This window comes from Chiloscyllium plagiosum, unplaced genomic scaffold (genome assembly GCF_037043375.1).
Source record: "Chiloscyllium plagiosum isolate Xiang-an unplaced genomic scaffold, Cpla_swu_hap1 HiC_scaffold_21, whole genome shotgun sequence".
Lineage (NCBI taxonomy): Eukaryota > Metazoa > Chordata > Chondrichthyes > Orectolobiformes > Hemiscylliidae > Chiloscyllium > Chiloscyllium plagiosum.
This window is the reverse complement of record NW_028270159.1, coordinates 14966042-14988094: the sequence shown is the minus strand read 5'-3', so window position 1 is coordinate 14988094 and position 22053 is coordinate 14966042. Positions and strand designations below refer to the sequence as shown.

The following is a 22053-nucleotide window of genomic DNA, read 5'->3' as shown; positions in this document are numbered from 1 at the left end:
AGCTTTGAACAATAGATTTTGAACAAAGGAACAATTTTGGCTATTCTCCAGTCCTCTATGACCTCATTTGTGACTAAGGAAGATACATTGATTTCTTACAAAGTTCCAGTAATTTCTTCTGTCACCTCTCTCAGAATTCTGGGATAGATCCCATCAGATCCTGGGGCAGTCTACCTTAATGCTTTTCAAAATATCCAACACTTCAATCCCGAAAGGGCCCTATTCTCTCCCTAGTTAACCTTTTGCCCTTAATATATTTGTAAAAACCCTTTGGATTCTCCTTAATTCTATTTGCCAAAGCTATCTCATGTCCCCGTTTTGCCTTCCTGATTTCCCTCTTAAGTATACTCCTACTTTCTTTACACTCTTCTAAGGATTCACTCAATCTATCCTGTCTACACCTGATCTAAAACATTCCCCATGGGAGACTGATTAGCAAGGTTAGATCTCATGGAATACAGGGAGAATTAGCCATTTGAATACAGAACTGGCTCAAAGGTAGAAGGCAGAGGGTGGTGGTGGAGGGTTGTTTTTCAGACTGAAGGCCTGTGATCAGTGGAGTGCCACAAGGATCGGTGCTGGGCCCTCTACTTTTTGTCATTTACATAAATGATTTGGATGCGAGTATAAGAGGTACAGTTAGTAAGTTTGCAGATGACACCAAAATTGGAGGTGTAGTGGACAGCGAAGAGGGTTACCTCAGATTACAACAGGATCTGGACCAGATGGGCCAATGGGCTGAGAAGTGGCAGATGGAGTTTAATCCAGATAAATGCGAGGTGCTGCATTTTGGGAAAGCAAATCTTAGCAGGACTTATACACTTAATGGTAAGGTCCTAGGGAGTGTTGCTGAACAAGGAGACCTTGGAGTGCAGGTTCATAGCTCCTTGAAAGTGGCGTCGCAGGTGGATAGGATAGTGAAGAAGGCGTTTGGTCAGAGTATTGAGTACAAAAGTTGGGAGGTCCTGTTGCAGCTGTACAGGACATTGGTTAGGCCACTGTTGGAATATTGCGTGCAATTCTGGTCTCCTTCCTATCGGAAAAATGTTGTGAAACTTGAAAGGGTTTAGAAAAGATTTACAAGGATGTTGCCAGGGTTGGAGGATCTGAGCTACAGGGAGAGGCTGAACAGGCTGAGGCTGTTTTCCCTGGACTGTCGGAGGCTGAGGGGCGACCTTATCGAGGTTTACAAAATTATGAGGGGCATGGATAGGATAAATCGACAAAGTCTTTTCCCTGGGGTCAGGAAGTCCAGAACTAGAGGGCATAGGTTCAGGGTGAGAGGGGAAAGATATAGATGAGACCTAAGGAGCAACACTTTCACGCAGAGGGTGGTATGTGTATGGAATGAGCTGCCAGTGGATGTGGTGGAGGCTGGTACAATTGCAGCATTTAAAAGGCATTGGATGGGTATATGAATAGGAAGGGTTTTGGAGGGATATGGGCTGGGTGCTGGCAGGTGGGACTAGATTGGGTTGGGATATCTGGTCGGCATGGACGGGTTGGACCAAAGGGTCTGTTTCCATGCTGTACATCTCTATGACTTTATGACACTATGACTCCAGGGCAGTCATGATGGGTTGACAACTCTAGGATTCCAACAATAGGTGTAACCCATGGCAACTGAAAAGGAGAAAATGGACAAATAAATGTTCCTTATTAATGAAATAAAGGTCATATTGACAGCAAGGCATCCTCTAAATGGGGTTCTGCTGCTGATACCTACTTGAGAATACAGTATTATTAAATTCAGTCATCCACAGTACCTTTGAGCTTCTCGCAGACTTTCCCTATGGATTTCAGTGAGTGGCCTGTCACTCACGAAGTCCTGCCCTGAATATCAGGTAATCTTGTGCAGTTTGTTTCTAGCCATGTTAAAAATTCAGAATGAGCAGAGAGCACAGATTGAGTCCTTAAGAACTTGGTGAAAGTGTGAATGTGATGCCTAGTGCTTTCAATTTCTTCCCGATGATTAATATTTTATATGAATACATCTTGATTTATGCTCCCCGCTCCATTCCCATCCCTTTTGCACCAGATGTCGATGAATGCCAACAGATTCCCAAGCCCTGTGTCTACCAATGTCGAAACCTGGTTGGCAGCTACAAGTGCCTGTGTCCTCCTGGAAAGCGGCTACAGGGTGATGCCAAGTCCTGTGCTGGATTGGAAACGCCTAAACTGAGCAACAGCACAATCACAAGCTTCAGACCCCAATTAGTCTCCATCAGTCAATATAGCCATAGCCAGCAGACCAGCCAGAACCAGATTAACCCCTTCTACACCTGGCTGGGCTGGAAGATGAACCGGGAATTTGAGACACAAGACAACAGGAAGTCCTGTCCCACTGGATACAGAAAGAGGAATGGGGTCTGTACAGGTGAGTAATGTTTTCAGCAAGAAATTCTGAGTTTTAATTAAGTCTAAGATCCTGTATGGTCCTGACAAGGTGGACATGGAAGGAATGTTTTCTCCTGTGGATCAGTCCAGAACTAAAGGACACTGTTTTAAAATTAGTTGTCGGCATTTTAGGGCTGAGATGAGGGAAAGTGGGATCATTGAATATTTGGCAGAAGTGAATAGATTCTGTTAGGTAAAGAAATCAAAGTTTATTGGTGATTGATCAGAATATGGAGTTAAAACGCAAGCAGATCAGCCATGATTGTATTAAGTGATGCAGGCTTTAGGGGCCTACACCTGCTCCTATTTTGTTTCTTTGTATAATTTTTTTTTCCCAATCTATTGTCTTTTGTATAATTTCATATCTGAACACCAGCAGATCTTGGGAGTAACTATTGACGAGGAACTGAACTGGATCACCCATATAAATACTGTGGTTTAAAAGTCGGTCAGAGTCTGAGAATGCTATGGTGACTACCTCACCACCTGACTCCACATGATGACAAAAATGTTTATCATCTCCAAAATGCTTTGCAGCAACACACTAAGGCTCCTCTGACAAGACTTTCAAAACCCACAACCTCCATCACCTCGAAAGCCAGATGCATGGGGATATTACCATTTACAAGTTCCCCTCCTACCTGCACATGATGCTGACTTGGAACAAATCGCTGTTCCTTCACTGCCACAGGTCAATATCCTAACTGTGATGTACTTACACCACAAGAACTTCAGCAAGTGAAGAAGGTAGTTCACCACCACATTCTCTGGGACAACTAGGCATGGGAAATAAATGCTAGCCTTACCCACGATGGATAAATGATCATTTTTTTTCATTAAATCTCAATGAAAATGGAAAATACACTCTGGGATTTTGCAGAATTCACAATTTGTTGAGTGTAGACAAAATGCAGGGTTATGAGTATTTGATGGTAATAAAATTAAAGTATACAGGGGATGGAAGGAGAGAACTGAGGAGAAAAAGAGTAATAAAAATGAGAAGAAAAAGGTTAGGATAAACAGAATTACAAATCAAATAAAAACAGAAAAAAGCAGCAATATTCAAGAAATTCATGTTCAGCAGAAGGAACAAAGGGAGGACCATTTCAGGAATAGCATCTTCATTACAATCCGGTCAGAAAAGAAAAATGCTAAGAAAATGGGAGAGAGTAAGAAAAGGCTAGGAAAGGGTTGAGCAGTTTAAGTGAAGCAACTTCTCTTCAACCAGCTCCTTTATTGTCCAGAAGATGGCGACATTGTTTAACAAACTCTGTCCCTCTCATCCCATCTGTAAATATGTGAAGACAGCAAATATTTAATAGACTAATTTGCATTGGCAGTGCAAGTGGATTAACTCCATGATTAAAGGATTATATTTGCTCTTAATGAAGTATTAGCACGTTCCAAATTCCAGTGTGCTGCACAACATGTTGAATTAAAACCCTTCTAATACCACAGAACTGTTACACCCAAGAAATATTATCTCATTCGACTGTTGTCAGCTCTGGAAGTGGCACTATCCAATATAATGCCATAATGGCATTGGTGAACTATGTGGGCTTTAAAGATAATCATTCCATTGTTACCATCACTGAAACAAGCCTTCAGTTCCCCATAGAGACATTGAATTGAAATTTCACCAGTTAGCATGAACCCTCCATTCCCAAAGCATTACCCTGACCTTCTGGACTACCAGTCCAGAGACATTACCATCACCCACCATCTACCCCACTTGTAAACCTTTTTTCTCACACAGCACGGATCCTTTACAGCTTGAGACAACGTTATTCTGGATTGAATTACAACACTGAATCTCAGTGTCTCGCCCTGTGTAGTCTTGTTTGATATGTACCTGTTTAGGAGATGAACAGGATATTATAGAAATTACTATTGTATTGCCTCCCTACACAGTCCTCACGTAACAAATAAATAACTTGCATTTAGAACATAGAACATAGAACAATACAGCACAGAACAGGCCCTTCGGCCCACGATGTTGTGCCGAACTTCTAACCTAGATTAAGTACCCATCCATGTACCTATCCAATTGCCGCTTAAAGGTCGCCAATGATTCCGACTCTACCACTCCCACGGGCAGCGCATTCCATGCCCCCACCACTCTCTGGGTAAAGAACCCACCCCTGACATCTCCCCTATACCTTCCACCCTTCACCTTAAATTTATGTCCCCTTGTAACACTCTGTTGTACCCGGGGAAAAAGTTTCTGACTGTCTACTCTATCTATTCCTCTGATCATCTTATAAACCTCTATCAAGTCACCCCTCATCCTTCGCCGTTCCAACGAGAAAAGGCCGAGAACTCTCAACCTATCCTCGTACGACTTCCTCTCCATTCCAGGCAACATCCTGGTAAATCTTATCTGCACCCTCTCCAAAGCTTCCACATCTTTCCTAAAGTGAGTCGACCAGAACTGCACACAGTACACCAACTGTGGCCTAACCAAAGTCCTGTACAGCTGCAACATCACTTCACGACTCTTGAATTCAATCCCTCTGCTAATGAACGATAATACTCCATAGGCCTTCTTACAAACTCTATCCACCTGAGTGGCAACCTTCAAAGATCTATGTACATAGACCCCAAGATCCCTCTGTTCCTCCACCTGACTAAGAACCCTACCATTAACCCTGTATTCCGCATTCTTATTTGTTCTTCCAAAATGGACAACCTCACACTTGGCAGGGTTGAACTCCATCTGCCACTCCTCAGCCCAGCTCTGCATCATATCTAAGTCCCTCTGTAGCCGACAACAGCCCTCCTCACTGTCCACAACTCCACCTATCTTCGTATCATCTGCAAATTTACTGACCCACCCTTCGACTCCCTCATCTAAGTCATTAATAAAAATTACAAACAGCAGAGGACCCAGAACTGATCCCTGCGGAACTCCACTTGTAACTGGGCTCCAGGCTGAATATTTACCATCTACCACCACTCTCTGCCTTCGACCGGTTAGCCAGTTTTCTATCCAATTGGCCAAATTTCCCTCTATCCCATGCCTCCTGACTTTCCGCATAAGCCTACCATGGGGAACCTTATCAAATGCCTTACTAAAATCCATGTACACTACATCCACTGCTCTACCCTCATCCACATGCTTGGTCACCTCCTCGAAGAATTCAATAAGACTTGTAAGGCAAGACCTACCCTTCACAAATCCGTGCTGGCTGTCCCTAATCAAGCAGTGTCTTTCCAGATACTCATAAATCCTATCCCTCAGTACCCTTTCCATTACTTTGCCTACCACAGAAGTAAGACTAACAGGCCTGTAATTCCCGGGGTTATCCCTATTCCCTTTTTTGAACAGGGGCACAACATTCGCTACTCTCCAGTCCCCTGGTACCACCCCCGTTGCCAGTGAAGACGAGAAGATCATTGCCAACGGTACTGCAATTTCCTCTCTTGCTTCCCATATAATCCTAGGATATATCCCGTCAGGCCCGGGGGACTTGTCTATCCTCAAGTTGTTCAAAATGTCCAACACATCTTCCTTCCTAACAGGTATCTCTTCTAGCTTACCAGTCCATTTCACACTCTCCTCTTCTACAATACGGTCCCTCTCGTTCGTAAATACTGAAGAGAAGTACTTGTTCAAGACCTCTCCTATCTCTTCCGACTCAATACACAGTCTCCCACTACTGTCCTTGATCGGACCTACCCTCGTTCTCGTCATTCTCAGGTTTCTCACATACGCATAAAATGCCTTGGGGTTATCCTTGATCCTATCCGCCAACGATTTTTCATGCCCTCTCTTAGCTCTCCTAATCCCTTTCTTCAGGTCCCTTCTGGCTATCCTGTATCCCTCCACTGCTCTGTCTGAATCCTGTTTCCTCAACCTTATGTAAGGCTCCTTCTTCCTCTTTACCAGACATTCAACCTCTCTCGTCAACCAAGGCTCCCTCACACGACCATTTCTTTCCTGCCTGATAGGTACATACATATCATGGACACGTCGTATCTGCTTTTTGAAAAAGTTCCACATTTCCACCACATCCTTCCCTGACAGCCTATGCTCCCAACGTATGCTCCTCAAATCCTGCCTTACAGCATCGTAATTTCCCTTCCCCCAATTATAAAATCTACCTTGTTGTGCGCACCTATCTCTCTCCATAACCAAGGTGAAAGTCACAGAATTGTGGTCACCATCACCAAAATGTTCACCCACTAACAAGCCCACCACTTGTCCCGGTTCATTACCGAGTACCAAATCCAATATGGCCTCCCCTCTGGTTGGACAATCTACATACTGCGTTAGAAAAGCTTCCTGGACACACTGCACAAACACCGCCCCATCCAATCTACTTGATCTAAAGAGCTTCCAATCAATATTTGAGAAGTTGAAGTCGCCCATGACTACGACCCTGTGGCTTCTGCACCTTTCCAAAATCTGTTTCCCAATCTGTTTCTCCACATCTCTGCTGCTATTGGGGGGCCTATAGTAAACACCCAACAAGGTGACTGCACCTTTCCTATTTCTGACTTCAGCCCATACTACCTCCAGAGGCAGATCCCCCTCAAACTTCCTTTCTGCAGCCGTTATACCATTTCTAATTAGCAATGCCACCCCCCTCCTTTTTTCCCACCCTCCCTAATCTTACTGAAGCACCTGTAACCAGGAACCTCCAACAGCCATTCCTGTCCCTCATCTATCCACGTTTCCGTGATGGCCACAACATCGTAGTCCCAGGTACCGATCCACGCCTTAAGTTCACCCACCTTATTTCTGATACTCCTTGCGTTGAAGTATACGCACTTGAGCCCATCTCTGTGTCCGCAAGTAGTCCCTGTCAGTGCTACTTTCTCCACAGCCTCCCTACAGTCTTGGGCATCCTGACACACAGCTAGCTTACTTGCTGGACTACAAGTCCGGATCCCATCCCCCTGCCAAATTAGTTTAAACCCCCCCGAAGAGTGCTAGCAAACCTTTCTAAAGCACCTTTCACGATCTCAGTATTTATGAAGTGTAGCCACCTTTGTCCTTTACCATATCATGTGATTGCAAAATGTGTACAGAGAAGAGTTAATGCAAGAAACAAGGACAAATATTGATTTAGTTCTGAATTGGAATCTAGAATTAGATGCTCAGTGCCATGCCAGATTTGAGTGTGTGGGTTGTTTTATTTTGTTCCAGATATCAATGAATGCCAGACTTGGCATGTCTGCCAGCATGATTGCAAGAACACCCAGGGCAGCTACCGTTGCATTTGCCCATCCGGTTATCGACTGCTGCCCAATGGTAGAAACTGCCAGGGTAAGTGATGAACAACATAGAGGATCATGCTGTCTATGACAATGGCTTGTTCCTTATGGTGTTATCCCTTGATAAAACAAAATCTCTTTCCCTATGTTCTGATTTTCTTTTTCCTGATGCTGCCAGTTCTTGGTTATTCCTGGCTGATCAGGTTAGGATTGTATTCACTGGAATTTGAAAGATTGAGGGGACTCCAAAATAAACCGATAAAATTCTAACAGGCTGGACAGATTAGATGCAGGAAGGATGTTCCTGATGGGGAGGAAGTTCAGAACCAGGGTCATTGGTTATGGACGAGGTGTAAACCTTTTAGGACTAAGATGAGGAGTCACCAGCGTTTAGATTAAAAGCCTGTTCATCTTTATGACTAAGATATAACATTTATAAACTGAGTCAACAGATCCAGTTCAGAGTTTTTTCCATGCCCAACCCCACACAATCCCACTACATTGCTGTTCCTGTAATACCAATGTAATAATGAGTAATGATTAATTTCCCAATTCATTACACCTCTACTCTCTGAAAGCACTCAGGGTAATGTGGACACTTTTGAATCCTATATTTCAAAGGGGACAAAAATACTTTGGGGGGAACGTGGAAACAAAGAAAACATGAATGATATCGGGCGTTAAGAGATCAACTACATCAGAAAGCTAGAGAATGCAGAGCTCTATTCTGTAGCTAGTTCCAGGGGGTCAACACAGACATTGGGATAGTGATGGAGAAATCTGAGCTGGTAAATATGGTTCTATGTGTATGACTATGTCAGGCTGTTACTCAGCTAATCTGTGGGCTAGCTGTCCCAAATTTGGGCACCACACCTCAGCACCAAGTGAGACTGACTTTAGGGAGTCAATGCCATTCCCTGGTTTGATGTTGAAGTCACAACTGAGTGAATCCATCTTGTTTAATTCTTCTGGTTTACAAAAAGGAGTGTGAGTTTTTGAGGGATGGAGCTATAAAGAGTCTGCAAAAGGATCTAGGTAAGTGAGCAGGAAAAATTTAGCATATTGAGCAGAATGTAAGAAAATGTGAAATTTTCCACTTTTGCAGGAAGAATAGAAAAGCAGAATATTATATAGCTGGAGAGAGACTACAGAATGCCTCAATCCAATGGGCTCTGCATGTCTTTGCACATGAATTTCAAACAATCATTGTGAAGGTTTAGCAAGTAAGTAGGAAGGCAAATGAAATGTTGGTCTTTATTGCAACAGAAATGGAGTATAAACATAGAGATAGTTTGCTACAACAGTATGTAGCATTGGTGCGATTGCACCTAGAGCAATGTGTACAGCTTTAATGACTTAAGGAGTTCAGAGAATGTTCATTTCATTGATTCATAGAATGAAATGTTGTCTTCAGTGGAATGGTTGTGCAGGATGGGGTGTTAGAAGAATAAGAGGTGATGTTATTGTAACATAAGATTCTGTAAGGTCTTGAACCCTGTAAATGCTGAGAGGCTGTTTCTCCTACTCAAGGAACCTAAACGTTTCAGCTTAAGCTGTTTAAACAGAAGACATCTCCCCTTTAAGTCCAAGATGAGAGGAATTATTTTCTTAGGGGATTGTTAGTCTTTGGAATTCTTCCTCAGAGCAAAGGAGGCTGTGTCAATCAACACGATCAAGTCTGAATAAGACAGATCTTTAATTGATAAGCAACTGAAGGATTATGGGGCTAGTTAGGAATGTGGGGTTGAGGCAGTAATCAGATTAGCCCAGCGTATTGGTTGATAGTGCAGCATCAATGTCCCAATGAGTTACTTCTGCTTCAATTTCTTATGATCTTAGGCATTTTATCGAGCCATTTGCAATTGCCCTTTGTTAATGTTGTTGACATATTTCTATCTTATTAGCTGGACATCCATGCAATACATTGTGCTTCATTATTTCAGATATTGATGAATGTCAGGAACAGAATATCAAATGTGGGCCGAACCAGATGTGTTTCAACATGAGAGGCAGCCACCAATGTATAGATACGCCTTGTCCAGCCAGCTACCGGAGGGGAGCCAGCCCAGGGTAAGAGGAAGAATGCAGGGTTCAATTATGGAAGTTGTTTTTTTCTTTTCCTGGTCCTGAAACATAATGTTTTCTATTTTCTTCCCATTCTTCTCTTCCTAGGACCTGTTACCGCCGCTGCATCCTCCACTGTTCAGCTGGTCCCCTGGCATTTCAGTACAAGCTGCTGACCCTCCCTCGAGGAATCCCAGCCAAGCATGATGTGATCCGACTGTCAGCGTTCTCAGAGCGTGGTGTGCTACAGAGCAGGACCAACTTTACTGCCATTGAGCAGGATGTGGCAAGTCCCTTTGCCATTCGCACTGACCGGGGTCATGGGATCGTGCACACTCTGCACCCCCTGATGGAACCCAGGGTGTACCGCCTGAAAGTGCGTGCTACCACCTTCAGCGAGCAGGGGCCACTGAAGTACCAGAGTGTATTTGTCATTGTCATTGCTGTGTCCCCATACCCTTACTAAGGCCAACAGCAGCTTCTGCATGGAGGGATGTGTATTCTTTAACTATTTTACAAAACAAAGTGCTTATTTTTTTTCCTCCGAAAGGCTCCGCTTTTTCACCTGGCGACAATGGCTTGCCAAGTCTTCCAAGCTCCACACTTTTCATACCACGTGAATACCTCTTGTTCAGAGTTACGGATCAATGTTTAAGACCCGATGTGAAACTAAATTCTATTAATCTGTTTATGGGTGGGTTAACACCAGAGACACAATGAGTCCCAACATTACTGTTCAAAAAAAACAGCACGGTTTATTATACAGTGTCCTGAGGATAGATATTAAGACTGTATATGAGTGCAGTCCATACTACTCACTGAGTAGTTTGGCAAAGACATCCCCAGTGTAAAAGCTATAGTTTGAGAATGTGCCACCCCCTCACCCCACATCCTCATTTTGATTTGGGCTGAATTGGGAAGAGCTACAGGATGTTCCACCATTTGTAAGTACTGAGCACCATCTCCTCAGAGTAGTCCAGGAGCTGACAAGGAGCATCTCAATTCTGGCAAACGCCCACTGCCCGAGCAGGCAAGGATAAGTGATGCCCTTGCAAACAAGACATTCAGTATATTTAACAGGTACGGTGTTTTCTTAGTATTCAGTGGGGCAGAATGCTGGACAGGATGTGCTCCCCATAGACTTGCTACCTGTTTTATGGGAGAGATTGGTGTCTTCAACGAATTGCGATTGAGCTTAAGGATAACCCATACAAATCCTGGTAAACATTTAATGTTCTCAATTTGACATGCTTTCCAAAGGACTTGCTTAAAAATATTTTGAAGTTATCCCTTTTTCTTTTCTTGGCACTTAACCAAACAGCCTGTTTGAAAGGCCATTCAATCCTCTGTAGCAGCTGTATGTGAGGATCTGCCAGAAGATTAAAAAAACGCCTTTAGGATCTATTCATACAGGACCTGTATGGTGTGGTGTAGATCCTCTGTATATTGCAATGGAAGTATTGGTCCTTGTCCACTTGCTACTTACATCACTGAAAAGGTTATAGTTGAGGTATGGGATTATCATATCCATTGCCTTTATCACACAGGGAATAGCTGGCACAGATTCTCTGGTACTTCCCCACTCAGCGTTCCTCACTTTGATGTTCAACCATTCAACGTTTTGACCGCTCCCACTGGAGTTCTATCCCCTTATCTTGTCTTCCTCTCTGTCATTAATACCTTCAAAATCTATTTTTTCATTGCACTTTCAGTCAACTCTGCTGTAAGTTCTGTCACTTAGTTGATGTATTCCTAAATCCTTTACATTCAATCTCCCTCTCCTACTCTGCTGCTAGGACCACCTCACACACATCACACCACTTCCTGCCTCAGTAAGCTAGTCTTGCACTTGATGACGTCTCAATGGAGTTTCACCACAACGTGTGGACCTCACTGTTCACACTCAGGTTGAAGGAGCTCAAAGGCAGCAGCAGTAATTGGAAAGCCAAGCATAATTATGTTCTTTTTTGTAGAAGTCATTGTCGATATATGGGTTTAATGTTTCTCATTTGTGAACTAACTATTATACGTATTGTAACCACTGAGGTGTCTGAATATGTTGTGCTGAATTATAAAATCCACTGTCCGAAGAGTGAATTATAACAGAATGCTCAGAGTCCTGAGACAGGCAGCTGTGATTTTTATTGTAAAACAGTGCCCCAAATTCTGCATAAAATGTCGTTTTTCCCTATTTATTTGTCTTTGTGACAAGGTCCTAACATGTTCTGGGAAACATTAAAATGAGGAATTAAGGAAATTAACATTTAAAATGTGGCCTAACTTCTGTTTCAGAAAGTAGTCTGGATGTCATCTTATAAGAACGTTCACACACTCACAACAACACAATTCCAAAACAACATATTTACCTGAATTTAACCGAGTGGTCACGCATTGTTCTAAATTTGATCAAGCAGCTACTCGAGATGGTCAACAGCCTGGATAGACTAATTGGCCAGAATCTGCAAGATCCCACCATATGCTTCCATCAATCCATCTGAAAATTAACATGAAAGAAAGATCAAAATTTGGGTGAAGATTTGTAGCTCGGGTGCTCGTTGTTGTGGTTCTGTTCGCCGAGCTGGAAATTTTTGTTGCAAACGTTTTGTCCCCTGTCTAGGTGCCATCCTCAGTGCTTGGGACCCTCCTGTGAAGCGCTTCTGTGGTGTTTCCTCCGGCATTTATAGTGGCCTGTCCCTGCCGCTTCCGGTTGTCAGTTTCAGCTGTCCGCTGTAGTGGCCGGTATATTGGGTCCAGGTCGATGTGTTTGTTGATGGAGTTTGTGGATGAGTGCCATGCTTCTAGGAATTCCCTGTCTGTTCTTTGTTTGGCTTGCCCTATAATGGTAGTGTTGTCCCAGTCGAATTCATGTTGCTTGTCGTCTGCGTGTGTGGCTACTAAGGATAGCTGGTCGTGTCGTTTCGTGGCTAGTTGATGTTCATGGATGTGGATCGTTAGCTGTCTTCCTGTTTGTCCTATGTAGTGTTTTGTACAGTCCTTGCATGGGATTTTGTACACTACATTGGTTTTGCTCATGCTGGGTATCGGGTCCTTCGTTCTGGTGAGTTGTTGTCTGAGAGTGGTTGTTGGTTTGTGTGCTGTTATAAATCCTAGTGGTCGCAGTAGTCTGGCTGTCAGTTCTGAAATGCTCCTGATGTATGGTAGTGTGGCTAGTCCTTTAGGTTGCGGCATGTCCTCGTTCCGTTGTCTTTCTCTTAGGCATCTGTTGATGAAATTGCGTGGGTATCCGTTTTTGGCGAATACCTTGTACAGGTGTTCCTCTTCCTCTTTTTGCAGTTCTGGTGTACTGCAGTGTGTTGTGGCCCTTTTGAATAGTGTCCTGATGCAACTTCGTTTATGTGTGTTGGGGTGGTTGCTTTCATAGTTCAGGACTTGGTCTGTGTGTGTGGCTTTCCTGTATACCTTTGTGGACTTATAACAGCACACAAACCAACAGCCACCCTCAGACAACAACTCACCAGAACGAAGGACCCGATACCCAGCATGAGCAAAACTAATGTAGTGTGCAAAATCCCATGCAAGGACTGCACAAAACACTATATAGGACAAACAGGAAGACAGCGAACGATCCGCATCCATGAACACCAACTAGCCACGAAACGACACGACCAGCTATCCTTAGTAGCCACACACGCAGACGACAAGCAACATGAATTCGACTGGGACAACACTACCATTATAGGGCAAGCCAAACAAAGAACAGACAGGGAATTCCTAGAAGCATGGCACTCATCCACAAACTCCATCAACAAACACATCGACCTGGACCCAATATACCGGCCACTACAGCGGACAGCTGAAACTGACAACCGGAAGCGGCAGGGACAGGCCACTATAAATGCTGGAGGAAACGCCACAGAAGCGCTTCACAGGAGGCTCCCAAGCACTGAGGATGTCACCTAGACGGGACGAAATGTTTGCAACAAAAATTTCCAGCTCGGCGAACAGAACCACAACAATGAAAGAAAGATTTCCATTTCTGTAGGACCTGAGTACATCCTAAAATATTTTGCAGGCAATGGAGTGCTTTCAAAAATAATAGTTGACAAAGGCATGTTACAAACTTAGCTGAACAGGTTGATTATCAATCTGTACCTGTAGCAGGCGGTAAGAGCTGGAGAGTTTCCTGCTCAACCAGAACCATATGATGATTGCAGCACAACAGCTTCCCCACATTAAAACACTCCATGCACTGGTTGTTAATGTGAGCAAATGCCATTCTCGTTTGGAGAGACTAACCCACACACACATATACACACACACTTTTTTGGAAATATGGTCATTGTTTTAATTTTTCAACAACAACTGGATGAATTAGAGACTAATGTAAAGAAATAATGTCCTTCATTACCATGCAGGATAGAACATTTGTGGTATTGGGACATTAATGGTTAGTTGTGAACTAAGATTAGGCCTGATCATGCTGTGAGTCTAAGATGCAGTTGATTTGTGTGTTAATTTATTATACAGAACAAATTCAGAAATATTGTGGTTGTGAATTTACCAAGGACCTCTTACAGGTTTAGAGGTGATTTCATTAAAACATACAAGATTAACAGAGATTAAAAGCAAATTGCTGTAAATCTGAAACAAACAAAGAATGCTGAAGAAACTCAACACATCTAGCAATATTTGTGGAGAGAGAAACAGTTAACATTTTGCATCCAGACTCAGAACTGATAAGGGTTGGAGAATAGGTTCTTCTTTTATACTTTTGATCAAGAAAGAAGAGGAGCAAGAGAGCACATGGTATAGAGGTCCAGTGCAAAAGACAAAGGGGTTAGAGTCATACACCATAGAAACAGGCCCTTCGCCCACCGTATCTTTGCTTACCAACAAACGCCAAACTATACTAACCCCATTTATCTGCTCTTGGTTTAAGTACTCATCCATATGCTTCTTAAATGTTGCAAGAGTACTTAGAATCATAGAGATGTACAGCACAGAAGCAGACCCTTCAGAGCAACCTGCCCATGCCAACCAGACATTCTAACCTAATATAGTCCCATTTGCCAGCACTTGGCTTACATCCCTCTAAACCCTTCCCAGTCATATACCCATCCAGATGCCCTTTAAATGCTGTAATTGTATGAGCCTCCACTACTTCATCTGGTAGCTCATTCCATACACACACCATCCTCTGCATGAAAAGGTTGCCCCTTAGGTCCCTTTTATATCTTTCTCCTCTCACCCTAAACCTAAGCCCTCTAGTTCTGGACCCCTCCACTCCAGGGAAAAGACTTTGTCTATTTATCCTATCCACGCCCTTCATGATTTTATAAACTCTATAAGGTCAACCCTCAGCCTCCGACGCTCAAGGGAAAACAGCCCCAGCCTATTTAACCTCTCCCTATTGCTCAAATCCTCCAAACCTGGAAACATCCTTGTTAATATTTTCTGAACCTTTTCAAGCTTCCCAACATCCTTCTGATAGGAAGGAGACCAGAATTGCACATAATATTCCAACAGTGGTCTAACCAATGTCCTGTACAGCTGCAACATGACCCCCTAACTCTGTTATTCAATGCCCTGACCAATAAAAGAAAGAATACCAAACACCACCTTCACTATCCTATTTACCTGCAACTCTACTTTCAAGGAACTATGAACCTGCACTCCAAGGTCTCTTAGTTCAGCAACACTCCCCAGAACCTTACCATTAAGTGAATAAGTCCTGCTTTGATTTGCTTTTCCAAAATGCAGCATCTCATTTTTATCTAAATTAAACTCCATCTGCCACTCCTCAGCCCATCGTCCCATCTGATCAAGATCCCGTTGTACTCGGAGGTAGCCTTCACTGTCAAAATGCACCTCCAGTTTTGGTGTCATCTGCAAACTAACTATACCTCCTATAGTAGTCATGATTTGGAGATGCCGGTGTTGGACTGGGGTGCACTAAGTTCAAAACCACACAATACCAGGTTATAGTCCAACAGGTTTAATTGGAAGTACCAGCTTTCAGAGCGCCGCTCCTTCATCAGGTGGTTGTGGAGGTCACAATTGTAAGACACAGAATTTATAGCAAAAGTTTACATTGTGATGTCACTGAAATTATACGTTGAAAAATACCTGGATTGTTTGTTGAGTCTTTCATCTGTTTGAATACCATGATAGTTTCACTTCTTTCATGTGTAAATCATAAAACATTTTTTTTTTAAAGTTACATTCTCAGATTAACTGTAACAATTGGTGTTAGCCAGATATGGCTAGATATTGTCTGGCTAACACCAATTGTTACAGTTAACCTGAGAACGGAACTTTTAAAAAAAAAGTTTTGTGATTTACACATGAAAGAAGTGAAACTATCACGGTATTCGAACAGATGAAAGACTCAACAAACAATCCAGGTATTTTTCAATGTATAATTTCAGTTATATCACAATGTAAACTTTTACTATAAATTCTGTGTCTTACAATTGTGACCTCCACAACCACCTGATGAAGGAGCGGCGCTCCGAAAGCTAGTGCTTCCAATTAAACCTGTTGGACTATAACCTGGTGTTTTGTGATTTTTAACTTTATACCCCCTATGTTCACATCCAAATCATTTATATAAATGATGAAAATCAGTGGAGCCAGCACTGATCCTTGTAGCACACCACTGGTCACAGGCCTCCAGTCTGAAAAGCAACCCTCCACCACCACTCCCTGTATTCGATGAAATCTAACCTTGCTAACCAGTCTCCCATGAGGAACCTTGTTGAATGCCTTACTGAAGTCAATATAGATAATGTCTATCACTCTGCCCTCATTGCTCCTCTTTGATACTTAAAAAAAAATCAAATTCATGAGACATGACTTCCCACACACAAAGCCATGCTGACTATTCATAATCAGTCCTTGCCTTTCCAAGTACATGTAAACCCTGTCCCACAGAATTCCCTCCAACAACTTGCCAATCACCAATGTCAGGCTCACGGGTCTAGAATTCCCTGGCTTTTCCTTACCACCTTTCTTAAATAGTGGCACCACGTTAGCCAACCTCCAGTCTTCTGGCACCTCACCTGTGACTATCAATGATACAAGCATCTCAGTAAGAGGTCCAGCAACCACTTCCCTAGCTTCCCACAGAGTTCTAGGGTACACCTGATCAGGTCCTGGGGATTTATTCATTTTTATGCGTTTCAAGATATCCAGCACCTCATCCCCTTGCACCCTAACAGGAATATATTGTCTCTGGACTCTTGTTGTCTCATTTTTGAAGGTTTCCCATTTTCCAGCTGTCCCCTTACCTATGAACAACTGCCCCAATCAGCTTTTGAATGTTTTTGCCTAATACTGTCAAAATTAGTCTTCCTTCAATTTAGAACTTCAATTTTTGGGTCTGGTCTATCCTTTTCCATCACTATTTTAATACTAATAGAATTATGGTTGCTGGCCCCAAAGTGCTCCCTCACTAACACCTCAGTCACCTGCCTTGCCTTATTTCCCAAGAGTTGGTCAAGTTTTGCACCTTCTCTAATCGGCACATCCACATTCTGAATCAGAACACTTTCTTGTACCTCCACCACCCACTCAGGCAGCACATTCCAAATTTCTAACACCCTCTGAATGAAAAGAATTTTTGTCAGATCTCCTCTAAACCACTTATTCCTCCCCTTAAACTTCTGCCCTCTGGTCTTAATGTTATCTGCCACATGATCTAATTCTCACAGTGCTATGTTCTACACATCACATATGCTTTCTTCATCACCTGTGTACCCTTCCATTATTAGATCTCCAAAATCCAACACCTCACACTTCTCAAGAACCTCACCATCCGATCTGAAATCCCCAGCTATAATGTCTTTCTACACTGTGAATAAAGATGAAAAATATTAACTTAAGGCCTTATGTGTGTCCACTGGCTCCATGCACAGGTTGCTCCTTTGGTTTCTCAGAGGTTCCACTCCTTCCTGCTAATCGTCTTACTCTTAATATATTTGAGATATTCTTTGCAGTTTTCCATGATTTACCATTTCATGTCCCCTCTTTTCCCCCCCTCTTAATTTCCTTTTTAAGCAACCTCCTATACTCTATATTTTAGAAGGACTTTCCCATGTTTTTAATGTGCTGTGCCTGACATATACTTCCTTCTTTTTGGAGAAAGAAAAAGATGTAAAAAGGGTGTAAATTAAGGTGTGAAAGGGAGAGAAGTAAACAAGAGTCAAACACAACATTGGTGGGGGTGCGGAGTGAGGTTAAGAGAACAGACATAATGTGGACAGTTTCTGAAGTTATTGAATTCATTATTGAGACCTTGAGGGTGTTAATGTGCCTAAGCTGAAAATGAGGTATTGTTCCTCAAACTTGTGTTGTGCTTCACCGGAGCATTGCAGCAGGCTCAGGACAAAAATTAAAGTTAGAGACCAAATAAAACTGCAGATGCTGGAATTCAAGGTAGACAGACAGGAGACCGGGAGCATCAGGAGATGGAGAAGTCAACATTTCAGGTGTAACCCTTCTTCAGGACTGACAGAAATATTAACATGAGATAAAGGTGATTTATTGAAACAGCAACATTCGGGTCATTCCTATGGACAGAGCAGAGGTGTTCTGCAAAGCAGTTGAACAGTCTATGTTTGATCTTGTCCACATAAATAGGACTGCATTGTGAGTACTGAATACAGTTGACTAGATTGGAAGAAGTAGAAATGAAATGTTGCTTCGCCTGGAAGATGTATTTGGGGCCTTGGACAGAGATCTTGGTAGAGTCAATCCTGAGAGGCTGCTTTCTCCCTTGGTTGAAGCATTTAAGAATTGGGGGTAGAGTCTCTGGATAAGGGGATTGGCCATTTAGCACTATAAAAATAAATTTCTTCACCCAGGGAGTTGTGAATCTTTGGAATTGTGAATCTTTGGAATTGTCTACTCCACAGAGCTCAGTCAACGTATTCAAGGCAAAGATTGATAGATTTTTGAAAATAAAAGGAAAGTGATTACTATATAAAGAACTTACCTCGATGCCAACGGTCTTTTCGCAGCAGAGAGCGGCGGGAGCTGGGCGGAAGTTCAGACGGAGCGCAAAGCCGGTCGGGAAGGTAAGTGATTACTATTAGAGTGGGTGTGTTCTAAACCCCAGGTCCTACAAAGTAGGGTCTCCCTCCCTCCCTCCTCCTCTCACCTTAATTAAGAGTCCACAGACGTGCCACAAAAAGAAGGTCTAAGGAAGTTTAGATCGAAGAGTGAGGCTTCAGCTCAGGACTCTTTGACAAGGAGGTTGAGTGAAGTGATTACACCACAGTTGAAGAGGGTGAAGACATGACTGCCCAGCTGGTTCAGTGCGCTACGTGCTTGATGTGAGAGGTCAACGACTCTGGTGTGTCTGGCTCGTATATGTGTGGAAAATGTGTGCACATTCAGCAATTGACCGAGCATATTGCAGCGCTGACGAAAGAACTCGAAGACCTTAGGCTCATCCGAGAAAACGAGATCTTTCTGGACAAGACCTTCAGCGATGTTATTACACCGACCATACCAGAAGAGAGCAGAAGAGAGCAGATGATGAGGAAGGCAGAGAAGATACAGGTGCAAGAGACCCCGGGAGAAGTACCTGTCAGGAACAAGTTGAAACTTTTGGAAGCAGAGACTGATGACACTGCCAGTTCGCAAGGCGGCCAAGTTTGTCAATCAAAAGTTGCCGCAGAGGCAGAGTGGAAGAGTCGGACATCGCACAGAGCCATGGTAATAGGGGACCTCATCGTGAGAGGAACTGACCGGGGTTTTTGTGGCAGCAGACGGGATTTAAGGATGGCGTGTTGCTTTCCTGGTGCTAGAGTGAAAGACATCGCGGACAGAGTGCAGGAAATCCTCAAGGATGAGGGTGAAGAGTCAGAGGTGGTGGTACATGTCGGCACAAATGATGTCGGGAAGAAGAGGAGGAACATACTACAGCGGGACTTCGGAGAACTAGGAAGAAGGCTGAAAAGCAGGACGTCCAAGGTGGTTATCTCCGGTTTATTTCCAGTTCCTCGGGCTAGTGTGGCCAGAAACGGGGAGATAATGGACTTGAACGTGTGGTTGGGGAACTGGTGCAGGAAGCAAGGATTTAAGTTCTTGGATCACTGGGGTATATTTTGTGGTAAACATAAATTCTACAAGAGAGACGGCTTGCACCTTAATAGGTTAGGGACCAGTATTCTGGCAGTTAGGTTTTCTACTGCAACACCGCTACATTTAAACTAAGTAGCCGGGGGGAGGGGACAAGCTGGATGTTTAAAAAGGAAATTGAAGGGAAAGTTAGAACAAGAGAAATCAAGAAAGACAACTGTATTAATGAGGCAGAAAACTCGGAAAGGCATCATGCTGTAAGATGGAGTGAAATAAGGATTGATGGGAAGGGTGAGAGCAGTAACAAATTAAAAATACTATACATGAATGCACGAAGCATTAGACATAAGATGGATGAGCTTGAGGCTCTTTTGGAAATTGGCAGATACGATATTGTGGGGATAACTGAGACATGGCTTCAAGTGGACAGGGCCTGGGAAATGAATATTCAAGGATACATGTGTTATCGTAAGGACAGACTGACGGGCAGAGGGGGTGGGGTGGCCTTGTTGGTAAGGGACGATATTCAGTCCCTTGCGTGGGGGGACCTAGAGTCAGGAGATGTAGAGTCAGTGTGGATAGAGCTTCGAAATACCAAGGGTAAAAAGACCCTCTTGGGAGTCATCTACAGGCCCCCAAACAGTAGTCTGGATGTCGGATGTAAGTTAAATCAGGAGCTGAAATTGGCCTGTCGTAAAGAAAGAGACTTTGTGGAGTGCCTCAGAGATGGATTCTTAGAGCAGCTGGTGCTGGAGCCGACCAGGGAGAAGGCAATTCTGGATCTGGTATTGTGTAACGAACCAGAATTGGTCAGAGACCTCGAAGTGAAGGAGCCATTGGGAAGTAGTGACCATAATACAATAAGCTTCAATCTGCAATTTGAGAGGGAGAGGGTACAGTCGGAAGTGACAGTACTTCTGTTGAATAAAGGGAATTATGGAGCTATGAGGGAGGAGCTGGCCAAAGTTCAATGGTGCAATACCTTAGCAGGGATGACCGTGGAGGAACAATGGCGGATATTTCTGTGTCTCATGCAGAAGTTGCAGGATCAGTTCATTCCTAAAAGGAAGAAAGATCCCAGGAGGAGGCATGGGCGGCCGTGGCTGACGAGGGAAGTAAAGAAACATATAAAGTTAAAAGAGAAAAGGTATAATATAGCTAAGATAAGTGGGAAAACTGAGGACTGGGAAGCTTTTAAAGAGCAACAGAGGATTACTAAGAAGGAAATATGCAGAGGAAAAATGAGGTACGAAGGTAAACTGGCCAAGAATATTAAGGAGGATAGTAAAAGCTTTTTTAGGTATGTGCAAGGCAAAAAAATGGTTAGGACAAAAATTGGGCCCTTGAAGACAGAAAAAGGAACAAAGAAATGGCAGAGGAATTAAATGGGTACTTCAGATCTGTGTTCACTTGGGAAGACACAAGCAATCTCCCTGAGGTAACAGTGGCTGAAGGACCTGAACTTAAGGGAATTTATATTTGCCAGGATTTGGTGTTGGAGAGACTGTTAAGTCTGAAGGTTGATAAGTCTCCGGGGCCTGATGGTCTGCATCCCAGGGTACTGAAGGAGGTGGCTCGGGAAATCGTGGATGGTTGGTGATTATTTTCCAGAGGTCAGTAGATTCGGGGTCGGTTCCTGAGGATTGGAGGGTGGCTAATGTTATACCACGTTTTAAGAAAGGTGGGCGAGAGAAAGCAGGTAATTATAGACCAGTTAGTCTGACCTCAGTGGTGGGAAAGATGCTGGAGTCTATTATAAAGGATGAAATTACTGCACATCTGGATAGTAGTAACAGGATAGGACAGAGACAGCATGGATTTATGAAGGGGAAATCATGCTTGACTAATCTTCTTGAATTTTTTGAGGATGTAACTATGAAGTTGGACAAGGAAGATCCAGTAGATGTAGTGTACCTGGACTTTCAGAAAGCTTTTGATAAAGTCCCACACAGGAGGTTAGTGAGTAAAATTAGGGTGCATGGTATTGGGGGCAAAGTACTAGATTGGATTGAAAATTGGTTGGCTGATAGGAAACAAAGGGTAGTGATAAACGGCTTCATTTCGGAATGGCAGGCAGTGACCAGTGGGGTACCGCAGGGATCCGTGCTGGGACCACAGCTTTTTACAATATATGTTAATGATATAGAAGATGGTATCAGCAATAACATTAGCAAATTTGCTGATGATACAAAGCTGGGTGGCAGGGTGAAAAGTGATGAGGATGTTAGGAGATTACAGGGTAACCTGGACAAGTTAGGTGAGTGGGCAGATGCATGGCAGATGCAGTTTAATGTGGATAAATGTATGGTTATCCACTTTGGTAGC

The 22053-nt window shown here is 43.3% G+C and overlaps 1 protein-coding gene across 1 annotated transcript in view; it reads left to right on the top strand.

The window, feature by feature from the left end:
* Positions 1–11951, top strand: part of LOC122564614 (hemicentin-1-like) — a 421032-nt gene extending 409081 nt beyond the window's left edge. The window contains exons 102-105 of the mRNA XM_087998302.1: positions 2039–2377; positions 7550–7669; positions 9561–9687; positions 9790–11951. Of these exons, the coding sequence (XP_087854428.1) occupies positions 2039–2377; positions 7550–7669; positions 9561–9687; positions 9790–10147 (944 nt within the window). The 3' untranslated portion in view covers positions 10148–11951. The remainder of the gene's footprint in view (positions 1–2038; positions 2378–7549; positions 7670–9560; positions 9688–9789) is intronic.
* The last annotated feature ends 10102 nt before the right edge of the window (positions 11952–22053 follow it).